At 43.8% G+C, this 16,376-nt stretch overlaps 1 protein-coding gene across 1 annotated transcript in view; it reads right to left on the bottom strand.

Annotated features, from left to right (window-relative positions):
- Nucleotides 1–200: 200 nt before the first annotated feature.
- Nucleotides 201–16,376, bottom strand: part of mmp11b (matrix metallopeptidase 11b) — a 29,592-nt gene continuing 13,416 nt past the window's right edge. The window contains exons 2-8 of the mRNA XM_076303055.1: nt 14,018–14,316; nt 10,522–10,665; nt 7,675–7,808; nt 6,090–6,316; nt 4,159–4,363; nt 2,410–2,670; nt 201–1,988 (exon numbers count right to left, since the gene is read on the bottom strand). Coding sequence (XP_076159170.1) covers nt 1,861–1,988; nt 2,410–2,670; nt 4,159–4,363; nt 6,090–6,316; nt 7,675–7,808; nt 10,522–10,665; nt 14,018–14,316 — 1,398 coding nt within the window. The 3' untranslated portion in view covers nt 201–1,860. The remainder of the gene's footprint in view (nt 1,989–2,409; nt 2,671–4,158; nt 4,364–6,089; nt 6,317–7,674; nt 7,809–10,521; nt 10,666–14,017; nt 14,317–16,376) is intronic.

The following is a 16,376-nucleotide window of genomic DNA, read 5'->3' as shown; positions in this document are numbered from 1 at the left end:
TACCCATGGTCTTGGAATGCTCTGAGGAGGATAAACAGCAACAGTTCACAGGAAGGCAACATTCAGCAGGGTTCCTTTCAGAGATAGTAGTGTTTGGCATACCAGAGCAGGGGCCTATAACCTAATTCATTTTCACAAAGAGGTTGACCAACAAATAGAAAAAGTCATGTACAATATGAAAGACTTTTTTTTATTGGAAACAAAATATAATACAGAATTTATACAAATGTATTTACACAGTAAATATGTTACTTAATCATCAAATCGTAATGAGAGGCGTAAAGTTACACATGAAAAGATTCATTGCGATGAATACAACGGCACTGTAATGAATGCTGTGCAGGCGATGCTCAGCCGACCAAACTAGCAGTGCGGGTGGCAGGTCCCACGGACACAACCCACTGTTGAAGAGGTGAACAAGTCAAAGACGTGGAAACGGCATCAGTGGCCTGCACTGCACCTTGTGGAACGTAACAGCAAACCATACGGAGGCAGGAGGCTGGAGCCCAGGCCCACACATCGACCGGGACAGTCCCTCCAGCTCTCTATTCATAAGAAACACATGAAAAAGATTTGGATGGGTGTGCATTTGCATTGAACAAGGGGTTTTGAAGGTTTGCCCCATGGCAGTGAAACTTTGGAGGTGCTCCGATCTGAGTACCCTCTGTTCCGAGCACAGCATAGGCTGGAACATATGTTTCCAGAAATAGAACGAAAAACATTGAACATTTAAAACATAAATTCACTACATGTCTCATGCATGTCTTTTCTCTGTGTAGGACGGAGCACCAGTACTGCCATGTACTGATCATAACTAGGCGTGTGTGCTGTCCCACCAGAGGTGAATGTAATGGCTGAGGTACAAAGCAACCTTCCCTGTCAAACGTAGCACCAATATGTGTAAAACAACAACAACGGCAACGACAACAAAAGTAAGCCATATAACAAGGTCATCAAAGCAATATTCAGTGAATACGTAATATGCATATGTCATATGCTTTCCCTGAGAGGGCGACATCTGAGTGGAAGACATATAACCTGCACTCTAGGAGAACAGAAGGTTCTCTGTAGAACTTTTTCCAACCAGGAGTGAAAACAACAAAGGTTCTGCTCAAAACATATCAAGGTGTAAAGGTGTTAATCTTTGGGATTCTTAGTCTTGACAAAACCCATAAGGTTAAAGACACAGCATTTTGAAAGTTCTCGACAGGATCCCGTGTCCATATAAATATAGAAAAGAATGCACACCCTCTGAGGTGCTGGCAAGGGAAAATAAACTAAGAAAAACTTGGTCGCCGCACACTCTATCTCTTAATTCTTTTATTCCCACATTGGAATAAAAGAATTAAGATATAGAGTGTGCAGCGACCAAGTTTTTCTTAGGATCCCCTGTCCAAACAAACCAATGAACCTTTCTATTCCAAGAGTGTGGAGCTGAAGGCTAACATTACAGCCTACGGGTCCTACCAGTTACATTAGCATAACATGCGATGCATAAACTGTAGCAACTGATGTTGTTACATATACTTGAACACATATAAAGGCTCAGTGAGCATTAAATGAAATCGCCAAACTAAAAAAAGTTCTTCACTCTACTCCAAAGATGTTAATACCTGCATATGCAATCAGTGCCATGTGTTGTATAATCAGTGCCAGGCTTGTAATGAATGAAGGTTCTGTGGTTTGTGGCTAGGTCAGATTGAATTATTTGGAATGTCAATAACAACATAAATATCGAGCTAAACTCGGGGAGGGAAACCTGTCATTGTCTGCAAGAACAAACATGGAATGTTGGAACGCCAAGAGTCTTCTGCTTGTGGTCCAAAGTTCTCCTTTATAGGTATTCATCCTCCTTCACAACTAATGATACAATGACATAGGGCAGTCAAAGAAATCCATGCCGACGTAGCGCGGGTAGCCCTCCAGAGCCCGCACTTCCACTGGGTCAAACTTCCAGTACCTCTTTCCACTTAGGAAGTGTGCGTAGCCTGTTGGGAGATTGAACACACACACACACACACACACACACACACACACACACACAGTACATTCTAATGAGCATGCATGTACATGCTGAATAGTTGCAGCTTAGCCAGAGAGGTACGTCACAAGGAATCTTCAACTGGATAATACAGAATATGCTACATCAGATACACAGGGCAGGGCATGCCATTTCAGACTCTGTCTCCCTCTCTGTGAGTACAAAGTGTAATGTGCATCTGTGTACGGTACATCTATTTCCGTGTTCTAAATAATGGCATTTGACATTCAAATACACTATTAAAGATGTGTATGCTAAATAAATACAGGAAGTATATAAAGCATGACAAACAAAAATGACAAACATAAATGTAGCCTCTGCATCTATGTGTGTTTTGTTGCACCAATATCCCAAACCACCCGCCTCACCGTATTTGTCCTGAAAAGCAGCATCGATGTGGGTGGGTACCCCCCTCCAGTCCTGCATGTTCCTGGGGTGGGTCGAGTCAACACGGTTCTCCTGTGGGTTGAAGCGCCAGTAGTTCCCATTCTTGAAGAAGAAGGTCTTCTGGGCCTTGTCCTCCCCCCACATCAGGGCGGCCTGGATGTCCGATACGGGGAGCCCCAGGTGGTGGACCGAGTCAGGCCCGGTGATCTGACGCTCCCCATCAAACACCCAGTAACTTTTACCTGTGGGGCGTGTACAGGTGTGTTACTGTCGCTTTGTCTGTCTGTCTCCAAATATTACCTGGAAGGGGTCCATCATGTGCACTTTAATGACATTGTGTTATAAAGAAAATATTTTCAGCGGTATCCAAGACAACCATCATCGGTAAAGTCCATGATTTAATTCTCTTTATTGAAAGAAGATAAAGAAAACACGGCTCCTGTTGATGCTGTTCACTTACATGTAAGGCTATGTAAATGTGTTTATACTGGTCAGTAACATATTAGCCCCCGTGACTTTGATGTTTACAGACTTTATGGGGCTGTAATGCCTAAACCTCCCACCAACATGGTCTTTGGGTGGGCCAGTTCCCCCAGTCTCTCTCTAAAGCAGGAGCAAGTTCCAGGTGGACATGACTAAGTCTGCTGCCAGACTGTCACGCAGCTGTTGAGTTGCACATCTGAAGAAAGGGGATGAAAGCTGCAGGACTGAAGTCATACATGAGTCAGTTCTGTAGTTTAGATGATTTGGACACAAAGCCCTGCTGTATGGCTCATAAAGAGCTCTTAGTCAGCATTACCCTTACTGTGCTGTCCCGTGAACTCCGGTGCGATGGCCTATTTTTCAATGTGGTAACATTGTTAGATATACATGCACAACTAGCTTTACAACTAACAATGTTACCAAATATTTTCTGATGGCTTTGCCTTTGAGTTTGTGCCGACTCTTGAACCTTGTTCATTGAACAGCTAGATTACTGGTAAGGCCAGGGAAACTCCATCATTTTTCAACTGCTTTTGTTGTGGTCTGGCTTTCCCTCTCACCTCATTTGTTACAACTTGCTGTATCTCATTGTGGCCCCTGTGCGTGCTTGCTGCCAGTTGTAAGTCCTAATTCACCCAGTGAGTTCCAGGACTTTAGAAAGGTTTCTTGCAAGGGTCTGAAGCCATACAATACAAACTCAAAAAAAAGCTTGTTGAGCTCTTCAAATACAGTTGATCTTCAGAATATAACAAGCAAGCACTTACTGTACTATCATAATGTCTAAACTCTTACATCAGATTCATTCATCATTGTCCCAAACAGTTTATGAAAACTTTCTGTGTATCATATATTGCCATATTTATCATAGGGGATGTTTACAGATGTTTACAAAAACCTGTATGTACTCTTTACTGTATCTCAGCACTCATACACCAGAAGAGTTCTGAATGTTTGTCAGTCTTGGTAGCTGATGATGGTTGGTACTTTTGGTAGTCTTGGTGCTGAATGTCAGTCTTGGATACTATTAAGTCCACAACTGATGTTGCCTGTTCCTGTTTGTTTGAGCTCAGAGTGTGTGGGGGACAAAATGTGCTGACGGAAAATACCAGAGACCCCAAAACAACAAACAATCGTATGCAGCCCTGAAGAGCACTTGTGATCACAACGCGTCGTGAAGCCCAACACTTCCCCCTTGTAAGTCTGTCCGGCTTTCGCTCCCTGGTTATGAATGAGGTCTGTCAACCCACCTTGGAAGAACCAGATGTTCCCAGTCTTGTCCTCGAAGGTGGCGTCGATGTTGTCCGGGATTCCTTTCCAATGGCGGGAGGCCAGAGCCGGGTAGCCGGGCTGCAGGTGCCCGTCACGGATGCGCCACACGTAGCGGGACTTGAAGAAGAAGAGCTCCCCTCGGATCACGGACACTGCGTCAAAGCTTGTCTGACAGGCGTCAGGCTGAGGGGAGAGGAGATGGAGAAGGGTTAGGAGAAGCAAGGAAGAGAAGGGAGACAGAGAAAGAAGAGAGGGGGGAAGAAATGTAGCCTCGTGAGACCATCCTGATCTCGCGAGCTTCAGGGTTTCACTCGCAGATCAGTCTGGATACTTTCCGTTAAAGAAAATTTGGAGCAGTTCACCAAACGAACGTCCAATCAGCGTTGGCTTTGAGGCGGGTTGAGGTGTGACGCAACGAACAACATGACGGCATCCACAGAGATGAGCATAGCTATCGCGCAAGTTTTATTCAAATTAGAAAGTATTCCTGGGTAAACTGTGAAGCTATGAGTCTCAGCCATGCAGCTGGGAGGAATGAACGACACAGACATCCTCCACGGCTGATTCCAGTTCATAATGGAGGAATATACTATCTTCAGAAGTGTAGGGCCTACCGTGAAAACTTGATGGGAATTGTCGTTGATTAGGTTCATAAATGGTAAGTTAAAACATCTTAACGTTTGTCACGTTACCTAACTTAATTGTATGTTAAACGGCATTAGAAGAATACTTTGTTCATCTAATTGGTTTATTTGGCCCGTCGATAACCAACAAAGGTGGTGATAGACAGATGGTTTATCCAATCAGCTAACCAGTATGTCCGCCCCTTCCCAAAAGTTCTTCAATGAAAAGTTCCCAGATGGATATGCGGAGCAAATCCATCTGGCGGAGTCAGGTTAGAAGAAATGAGAGGACAGAGAAATAAGACGAAGGAGAGGAAAGGGTTAAGAGAAGATAGTGTTGGGACAGAGACAAAAGGAGGAGAGGAAAAGATGTGAAAATAAGGATAACAGGAAGTCAGTAAGAAAGCATGCCTGGGAGTTATCTTCTGAGATGACATTCCAAACCAAATTGGTGCTTGTCTAGCGTGTCTGTGAGGAGTTTGCTTTGGCTAGACATACTGCATTTATCCCAAAGCCTCCTGACATAGTTCAACGGACCCCTGTATCTCTTATCGCCATCCATAATGGTGCTAAAAAAGGACATCATCTACAGCCGAAGCTTTGTCTCAGAATCCTTAAAGAAAAGCTGCTTGTGGAAGAGAGGCTTCTGGAGATTTTAATGATGCTGATGACACTAAGACCAAGTCCACACAAACCCGACGGGTATATTTTTTCTTACCGCTTTGCTTTTGTAATGCTTTTAGGTTTTGCATTAGGTCTGATATAGAGCAAGTTACACTGGAGAAATTAACAAGTGTTAGTCATAGGTTGTAGTAGTAAGCTAATGTTTAACTAGTTAAGCTAATGGTGTGCTTCTAACTTAGCACACAAAAGGCTGATACCGCGTGCACAGAAATCTTGACAGGGAAAAGTAAAACATTTTAATATGACAAACAAATGCTTTGGCTTGTTCTGACAAGCAGAGTGACAGGTCGAGTGCAGGGGCTGGGTTTAGGGGTGGGGCTATGGCATCATCAAAAATGGCTTTGCTGTCCACACAGCAAAAGTTACACACTCTCGAACCCGGTTTCAAAAAAGATTGTTTACAGCGTCCTAAAACGCAGGGATCATGTGGATGCAAGGCCTAACTGATAAAAAAAACTTTACCGGTAGACTGGCCTAAAACCTTTCATAAAGTGCCCAAGATATAGTTGTTGTCCATATTTCCATATACTCATAGGAAGCAATAGGCTGCCTAAGGCTGAGTTGTTAAACTACTACGACTCCTGATGAGCATCGTGACCCACCACAGCAGGCTCGATCTCATTGGTCTCTGTGCTGACCGGGGGCGGCGTCCTTTCTGGAGAGCCGCGGGCGCCATAGAGGTACTGGATGCCACGCTTGTCGTCCTCGCTGAGACGCAGCGGGTAGGAGAAGCTGTAGAAGGGGGACATGATGGAGCCAGGGACCAGCGAGTGCTGCAGGCCCAGGACGTGACCCAGCTCATGGGCCGCCACCTGCAGCAGGTCAGTGCCTACGGAGGAGAACAGGGTGGACATCAGGGGCTATAGAGGAGGCAGGACAGAGTGGACATCAGGGGCTATCAGCTATGGAGGAAGTCAGGGTGGACATCTGCTATAGAGGAGGCAGGACAGGGTGGACATCAGGGGCTATCAGCTATGGAGGAAGTCAGGGTGGACATCTGCTATAGAGGAGGAGAACAGGGTGGACATCAGGGGCTATAGAGGAGGCAGGACAGAGTGGACATCAGGGGCTATCAGCTATGGAGGAAGTCAGGGTGGATATCTGCTATAGAGGAGGCAGGACAGGGTGGACATCTGCTATAGAGGAGGCAGGACAGAGTGGACATCTGCTATAGAGGAGGAGAACAGGGTGGATATCTGCTATAGAGGAGGCAGGACAGAGTGGACATAAACTATAGAGGAGGCAGGACAGGGTGGACATCAGGGGTGTACGCTTACTGTAGCAGTATATGAGCCGCAAAGTAAAATAAAAAGTAAAATATGCTTATTTTTGTTCACAATATCAATACATTCAACATGATATAAGGTCAATAAATACCATGGTGGTAGTGTAATGGTTAAGGAGCTGGACTAGCATGCAGTAGCCTGAAAGTTGTGGATTCAATTACTGGCTTCTACCGCTGTGCCCTTGAACAAGGCACTTTATCCTCACGTTGCCCCTGGGACAATGTAATCCCTTCTAATATAGTTGACATATGTAAGTCACTTGGACAACAGTGTCTACTAAATGAATAAATGTAATACCAATAAACCAAAGTAAGAGATATTTTGCATATTTCGACATAAACAAAGCAATACATGACTAAAGCATTGCTCAAAATATATTGCATAATTGGCCTACAGGATTCTGAAAAGGGCTATTTACAGGGCAAAGAAACTCATCATAAATTATATATTTATTTACTTTTTTATATTTTGCATTTTCTTTTTCCTTGTTTTTCAGGCTATTGAAACTGTTGGAAAGAGCCTGTGACTCATCCAGTCTCACCCCAGTCTGTGAGAGGCGACTCCTGAATATTTCAAAGTTTAGAATCTAACGAGGTGTTAATCTGTCTTGCTGTTGTGAGATCAAAAGCCTGAGATAATTAACTCGTCTCGGGACACTTCACTGGTTTCACTCTGGATCTTAGGCTACTGCTCCATTATCTCCAGCTATTCAGACCAGTCAGTCTCCACCAGATACTTCACAGCAGTTGAGAGATTCTGTTTTCAGCAGCTGCATCTTCTCAAAAAACACTCTCATCCACATTGATGAGGGAAACCCGAACGTGTACCCTACACCCTTTACACATGCAAATATTTATATTTGCCATTGGCAACCCTTGGCAACACTCTCCCATAAACTTACCCATATTATTACCCACAGTCCAGGTTTCATCATAGTCAAAGTGAATGTCCCCCTCCCGGTGCGTTCTGGGGAAAAATGCGTGAGCCAGAATGCCCCCAGGGCCATCAAAGGGTAGATTATCGCCATGCCAGTACCTGTTCACAAAGACAAGGGCTCAGACAACCACAACCACAACCACAACCAGCCCACATCAGCACTTATTTCATTAGGCAGAAAAGTAGACATGTTTGCTTTTGGCAAACAACAATTATTCAACTTTTAAATCATAAATATTCAGCCTTGTTAACATTCAGGCATGGAAGGCTGAGGCTACCATGATCAAACAAATCTGCTTCTGAGATCTCTTGATGTCTGGCAACAGACAAATGGAATTTTGAGGCCAGCTGATGGTTGGCATCATGGTAGCCTCAGCCTTCCATGCCTGAATGTTAACAAGGCTGAATACTACCATGATGCCAACCATCAGCTGGCCTCAAAATTCCATTTGTCTGTTGCCAGACATCAAGAGATCTCAGAAGCAGACTTGATTGGTCCTTTTTGTAAAAACGCCAGCCAAAATGTCTGATGATTGTTCAATCTGAAGTTATGGAAAGTTCCTGTATTGAGTTTCACAGGGGTTAGATTACGCCTCTACAGAGTGCAGTTGGAGAGATAGGGAACGAGCCAAATTGAATAACTGGAAACACATCTGCATAGAGGAGAAACTAGGGCAACCCAAAGCATGCACAAAAGAGGAGTTATACAGGGGCAGACTGTTGTAGTGGGACAAATCAGATTATTTTCCTAAGTCCCTTCATAAAGCACTAAGAAAAACACTGCATGGCTTTCATTAGCTTATTTCTTCTAATCTACTGTTTAAGAAATAAGTCATCATTGGAGACGCAGATGTTTTATGCGTGCTGACACTAAACTGAAAAGTATGTCCACAGTGCTGCTTTTGGGTGCACACTGTAAATGTCCTGTTTGGCATCTAACACCAATATACACAAACAGCTTATTTCCTTTCAATCTACTCCAAACATACCAAAGACTTTTCCCTGGTCTAAGATGATTCTATAGTTTGGGTGACCTTAGCTACGAGCACAGTTGAGATGGAGAGCAACATTACAGCTGTGGAAAAGAACAAACAGCTGGAGGGACATAAACTTCACAACAGGCTTCATAGACCACTCAGGTGGTCAAATCACTCTAATGGTAAGGTCTTTATTTGAGGTTGAATTTCCCAACAGCGCAGCTGTGAAGGGTGCCTTGTGCTTCAAATACAAATACTCTGACTTTATAATCCTATTACAAAGACAAAGCAGGAATCAATGTGAAAAAGGCATTTTACAAGAAGGAAATCTAAGACACTTGTGTTTCTGCAAAAATGGGGGGTCCAGGGGAGCAAAAATGTGCCTCAGGGGCCAAGTCTTGCCATTAAATTGCAGCAGCGAAACGAGTCCAGCTTTTCAAGTACTGCTTTGAAACATTCAAGTCATTAACAAAAGAAGGGGAAAATCTGTCGGATTACTGAACAGAGTGCCGGCTGTTTATCAAATGGTGGGAGGTGGAACGACTGCACCTGACAGGTGGGCCGAATGATCACCTTTCTCTCTAGATTCTGACACAGTCCTCTCTGAATGGGTCACGCCGCGGTTGTATACTTGGCGCAGGTGGAACGACTGCACCTGACAGGTGGGCTGAATGATCACCTTTCTCTCTATGTTCTGACACAGTCCTCTCTGAGAGGGTCATGCTGCGGTTGTATACCTGGCGCAGGTGAGAGGGAGCAGGGATGAGCAGAGCGACACTTCACTCAGCACTGCAGATCACAGCCACTAATCCATCTATGACATCCACTCATGATCCACAACCAACACACCCACATGGTCGGACGCCCCTCCATTCTCCTTGTTGCACGGAAAAAGCCCCTCTTGTCTTTGTGCAGCGGGCTGAGAACATTCCCGCTCAGTGTCAACACGAGCAGATGGTGGTGATAAGGCCTATCTCAAAGGAACGACACAACTGGATGGACACTCAAGGTGTCAGATATGCTGACATCCATTTGTATTTGAGGTGGAGCAGGGTGTGATCTGACAGATGTTTGTCTGGGGGACGATCCAAGCAATGACGCACATAACGCTCCACTGGCTCGCGAAAGCTTTACCTGAGCCTAAATAGGACGTCATGAAAGGGTAAATAGGGCATCATGAAAGGGTAAATAGGGCATCAACAAAGGGTAAATAGGGCATCAACAAAGGGTAAATAGGGCATCATGAAAGGGTAAATAGGGCATCAACAAAGGGTAAATAGGGACACAGCAGTGCTGAGCATTAAGAAAGGGGAAATGGGGCATCAAGAAAGGGTAACAGAGGAGCGGGAAAAGAAGAATAGGAGGTATTCTGCCTTATTTAAGAGCAAACTGAAAAAAAGGATTAGAGAGGAGGGGAGAATATAAAAACAGGGAAACAGAGATCTGTTCATCATTGATATGTATCATACTATTATACCAATTGATATGTATCATACTATTATACCCATTGATATGTATCATACTATTATACCAATTGATATGTATCATACTATTATACCCATTGATATGTATCATACTATTATTCCCATTGATATGTATCATACTATTATTCCCATTGATAAATAAGGGGGTATTAGAATAATATCAGAGTACTTTATTGATAAATAAGGGGGTATTAGAATAAGATCAGAGTCCTTTATTGATATTTTTGGGTAGTGATACAGAAAGGGAGAGGAGGAGAAAGAAGGAAAGAAGACAAGAAAAGATAAAGAAAAAGAAAAAAGAAAAGGGGAAAGAGCAGAAGCCAAAGGGTGGAAAGAAAGGTGTGACTCTACCTGGTGAAGTCGATGACGATGTCGGCCCGGCCACTGGGGACCTCCGTGAAGGTGAGGGGTGTGACATCACTCCAGACCTTCAGTGCTTCCTGCAGCACCAGGCGAACCTGCTCCTTATTCATCTGCCATGGCATGCGCATGATCCTGTCACACACACACACACACACACACACACACACACACACACACACACACACACACACATACAGAGAATCACATACATACACACACAGACACAAACACACACACACACACACACACATACACACACACACACACACAGACTCACACACAGACACGGAAACACACAGACACACGCACACACACACACACACACACACACACACACACACACACACAGGAGGTATGAGACCACCTATGCACAATTCTCAGCACATCCAATGCATAATCCTCACAGTGTGTACTCTTATGAAATATGGATACAGCACCGAATAATCCAGGAGAGGCCTCGCCATGACACAGAGGAGCCACAGGGAAGTGGATTCACCTCTGCAATTTCCATGAACAAAACATGCACCACCCACAGAATGCCTAATAGCAGACAGTGTGGGCTCACATTCTCATTGGGGACTCAGAAGGGGTTGGAGGTTATAGTCTAAGCCTTTGGCTCCGTCTTGTCTAAATAAATGAAAAAGAGAGTGCGTAGGTGGAAGCTCTCTTTATATATCTGTCTGTAATGCGGCATAAAAGAGCGTAAACCGGGTCAAATGGTAAATAGCGTGATGGATTGGCATGCATATCAACCACATAAAGAACCCTCAAACAAACAAGACTGCTACCATGGCACAAGGACAGACACATCACACACCGCTAAAGTGATGACACAGTGGAAAACTCCCATATTTCCCACGAGGCAACAGTTTTATTCTTCAAGATGCTTTGGATAAAGGACTGATCTAAATGGGTGAATTCAACTGTGTGTCCCCTTCAAGCATTTCTTGAATTTCCCCTTGGGGATCAATAAAGTATGTATGTATGTATGTATGTATGTATCTATCTATCTATCTATCTATCTATCTATCTATCTATCACATGTGACACTTGATACATTAACAAGATTAACATATTTGTGTGGTGTGCACAACACCTTCAAATTCAGCACTCTGTGAATTTAACCTAAAGTTGACATTGAATGAATGAACGGAGTATTTGACATTGTTCTCTGGTGCTAACATACAGTATAAGGTATGTCATTGTTTCTGGTGCTAACATACAGTACAGTATAATGTATATCATTAAGGTATATCATTTTGATCTGTCACCTTGAATACCCTTACCAAAAAAAGTATATTCAAATTCCTTTTATTAAGTAAACTTTAAGTGCAGTTGAAATATAATTCCCAAGTTTACTTTATGTAGGTTTACTAGTATAAATGTACTTGTGGTATACCAGTAAATGTACTATTTCAAGTACATTTACACTAGTATTTTTTTATTATACTTATTACTGCACTTAAGTTTACTTATATTTATTTATTTTATATTTTTATTTTACTTAGTAAAAAATGTAAGTAAATATACTTATAAATAGACATTTCTGTCAGTACTGTATAAGCCAAGTATACTTAAGTATAAATCAATTTAGTATTTCTCTGATCAGTACACAAGAAGTAAACTATACACTTTTAAAATAAGTATACCAACAGTATACTTCCATGAACCTCTTTTTGGTAAGGGTACTCAATGGCACTCAATGGCAATTTTCCCATCTATGGATCTAGAGTTCATTGTCCCATGGCATCTTGAACCTTTGGATGAGCGTGCCCGGGCTTGCCAGTGACTAGCGACCATCGCTGCAAGCCCTAACCCAAACCCTAAACTGGGAGTGTGCAGACCCTGATTACGGCCTGAGCCATCCCCACCCCTGGGAGGCTGGGACGCTCGCGCCACCACGGCCCATCATTAGTCCCCGAGAAATCACAGAGCAGAGGGACACGCTCGGGCAGCATAAACGACCGCTTAGCACGAGGCACTAGCTGCTGAGCAAAGATTCTAGAACAGAGCTTTTTGCTGCTGAGCCTCTGTCTGCACACCTATGCGAGAGAATGGCAGCGGCACACCTGATTGTTGGCTTTCTGCTCGAAGCCGGGACGGGTCAAACGCGGGGGTTAAAAATGCGATGAGGTTGCAGAGCCCTGCTGAAGCACAAAGCCGTGAGGCAGTTAACTGGAGCAGAGGGGTAAAGGTTGCACAGGCCAGGGGGGAAAAGCCCCAACTGCCCTAGTGCTCCGGAGAAGGAGAGCAATAAGGGATTTATGAGTTGTGATTGTCTGCGAACAGTGAAGCTGGGTGAAGTGGCCATAAATCTACAAGTTTGGTCATTTTGGGGCGGCTCTGAGAAGGGCGCTTCACAATCTGACGCTCCTCCTGCTGAGAGTTGTGCCGTAAAGCAGGACCATGTGGGCCACTCTCCGCCACCACATGCCGGGATGCAGACGTCTGCTCTTTGCAGAAGGTCATGACCCCTGCAACTCCAAATTACAGGGGAGGAGGGAGGGTGATGTCCGGCGTAAAGCCCCTCTGACCGAGAAGGAAGAGGTGATTCAGTCAAAACATACATGGGCAAGCATAAGACTAATGGGTGGGGGGGGATGGGGGAGCTTGCAGACAGCCGTTCTCGCGAGGTCAACCTGTCAATCTAAAAACTCCTTAAAAAGCAGTAAAATGCCAAGTTGATTTAAGGTAGTCCCTCTTTGTCATTAGTTTGGGGCCCATGGCCCATTCAAATTAGCTCCAGGAAAAGATTAGTAGCAACTCACTGACGGCTTAATATACACATGCAGGGCTTTGAAACACAGCAGTGATGTGTGAAACAAGGCAAGCCTTGCTTGATCATCTTTGGGAACATGGGAACATGGGCTTTGAGGATTAGCATAGCACACAGTGTAGTTTTCCGGTGAGCTTACAACCTTCTAATTAGTTGCAAAGCAAATGCTATATTACACGTCTCTGTTACTACAGCCCTTTTATATGCCATTGGCCAGAAGTACAGCTCATCAGAGAGCTGCTTAGCCTGGGTGGTAGAAGTACGGCTCATAAGAGAGCTGCTTTACCTGGGTGGTCTGCATAATTCGATATCAAACAGGAGAGAGAGCTGGAGGGCTGTGAGGGCTTTCACTGTAAGATCGCAAAGCATTCTGGGAAAATTCCTCTGGCGGCGCTCCTTTCTTAGCGGATCTCCTGGAGAGTGTGAACAACGCCCTTGGTGCCTGTCACTCCAGGGAAATCCAGACTCCATTCCCATTACCAGTCTGGTCTCCGTGGAGCCCACACAGACACAAGGGCAGTCTGAGGCTCCATGCATATGCCCAGTGGCAGGCTTATTACAGCACAGCCACAAAGCTATCGCTAAAGCTATTGAAATAGCAGGCAACATATTTTTGTACAACCATTACTACTTAACACTGAGTGATGTTATGAAAGATCACTACCTCATTCATTACCCTATTTTAATAAACAGCCGCCAGTGACTTACTTATAAGTGAGGTCAGTCTTGTCCCATCGCCCTCCGAATAAGACGAACCGCTTGCGCCGGTGATGCGCTCCATGGGCTTTTGCTGCTGGGAGATACCCGATCCCTGCACCCCTGGTCTTACCAGGATAGTCTGGGACTCCACAGCGGCGGCGCTTCCACAGGTCTGTGTCATTCCTGGAGACACTGGACTTCCCGTGGCTTCCCTTGATTGCGCCCGATTCGTCCTTCAGAGTGTCCTGGATATGCGGCAGCCTGCTTCTCTTCTTGAGTCCATAATGATGAGATTTCTCAGGCCAAGTCTGCAAACATAAATCAGACCGAATGACCTTTAAGCCAAACAAGCTTTCAAAGGTGACCACTCTACCAAGTCATCCTCGTTCAACAGAGAAAAGCTAGTCTCACTCCTGAATGAAAAATATCACAGCAAACAAAATACTCTGTTATCATAAATCAGGGTAAAGTCAACAGGAAAACAGTTTTAACCATTTTAATCCCACTTCCACTTCATGTCATGGGGGAATTTGGAAGGTAGAGAAATGAAGCTTCCGGAAAACACAGAGAGATCTCCCACAGTATTAGCACAGTCAATTTCCTCCACAGAATCTGGAGGAAACGGCTCAGTTAATTGGCTGGGAGAGGCGCAGTCTGCAGCAGACTGAGGGCTTAGTCAGCCTGCCCTTAGCAAAAAGAAGTTTATGAAGTGTACTGTCGTATACTTATTTTGAACTAAGGATACATATAGCTTACTTTTTGTGTACTTATCAGAGATACACCACATTGATTTATACTTGGCTAATACTGATAAGTATACGTAAGTGTAAGTATATCTAGCCTATACTTGGTACTTATTCTTAAATATACATAATATACTTATACTGATGGAAAAGTGTAAGTATATGTACTTGTACTTTTAGCCAGAGACTTGACAGATTCTCATTTCATTTTGTTTTATTCACTTCGAAGATTCTAATATTTCCCTTCCGGTGAACTTATAGTTTACCAAGGATATACTATCATGAACATGAAAAAGTGGGCTAGAAATATACATCAGCAATGGCTCAGGAGACAGAGGAGTCATCCAGGAACCAGAAGGTTGTAGGTTTGAGCCCAACTCCTTCTGACAAAACACTTAACCCCAATAGCCTAATGAAAATAAACAAATACAATACTATGGTGTACAGTGGTAGTATTCAGTATTATTAACTGAAAAGTAGGCCAATTTAGTCCGAAGAAGTATTAAAATAATACATTTACAAGTATACCACAAGCACATTTATACTAATAAACTTACTACATAAAGTAAACTTGGGAATCTCACTTCAACTGCACTTATGTTTACTTGATAAAATGAACTTTAAGTATACTCTTTTTTGGTAAGGGTGCCCTTAAATCGCCTGGCCCGTTTGGCTTTATTACAGCTTCCTGCTATGCTTTGCCAGAAGCACCTTGAGGGTCTTTTTCTTGGGCTTGGTGGTGGAACTAGAGAGGTAATGTGGGGAAATGGAATTCAACACGCGCATCACCCCCCCCCCCCTCCCCTTTTTTTGGCCCTTTAAAAATACTTCCGCTGTGCAGGCTTCAAGGTGATTTTAAGCTGTAATTTAAGCTGAAACTTGAGCAGTCATAAAACTGGAGGTACAAGGGTTTGAATTTTTATGACAACAACATACCCGGATATTAGCTCCACTGCCTTTGTCGGTAAAAAACCATTAGCTTGGAGGGAATAATTTTGCATGGCATGCATGGTCCTTACAGAGTGGCTCTACTGTTTATTTCCCAGCACTTCACATAATGGCAAATAGTCAAAGAGGGAGTTGCAAGCACTGCAATGACCACCTTTTCCCATCATGCAACACACCAAAATACAATCCTGCCTCGCAAAAAAAGAAAGGCAGATATCTGAGGGCAAGTTGAGACAGAGACGCATCCTATGTGAAGACATGTTGACACACTGAACTTGATAGCATTGCTTTGCTAAAAGGTAGCCCTCGGGCACACGAAGAGAAAATGTTTCACTTGTCACACAGGGATTCAGTACTACAGTACTATATATGGGGACTTTCCCTTGTTTCCAGCTTTGTCTACCCTCCCAATCTCAGCATGCATGCGTACAATAGAGTGCTAAGTTCAAACCGTCCATGCTATGCTATAATAAACAAAGCTTATAATAAATAAAGCTTATGCTATCAAGCTAAGATTAATATCCATGGCATATTTCATAAGGGTGTCACGATTTCGATTTTATTTCGAAATCGATCGAAATTACATCTCAATCTCGAACTTCGAACTTAAAAGTAGAATCGACGATGCAGCCACACCCCCAATATCACGTCCAGCATGTATGCCAAGACGCACAAAC

Source organism: Alosa pseudoharengus, unplaced genomic scaffold (genome assembly GCF_046254945.1).
Source record: "Alosa pseudoharengus isolate Yale_2024_CS ecotype anadromous, Long Island Sound unplaced genomic scaffold, YU_APseudo_1.1 YU_APseudo_1.1_scf_24, whole genome shotgun sequence".
In the NCBI taxonomy this organism is placed as follows: domain Eukaryota; kingdom Metazoa; phylum Chordata; class Actinopteri; order Clupeiformes; family Clupeidae; genus Alosa; species Alosa pseudoharengus.
Note: the sequence above shows the minus strand (reverse complement) of the source record. Positions and strands in the feature narration are given on the sequence as shown.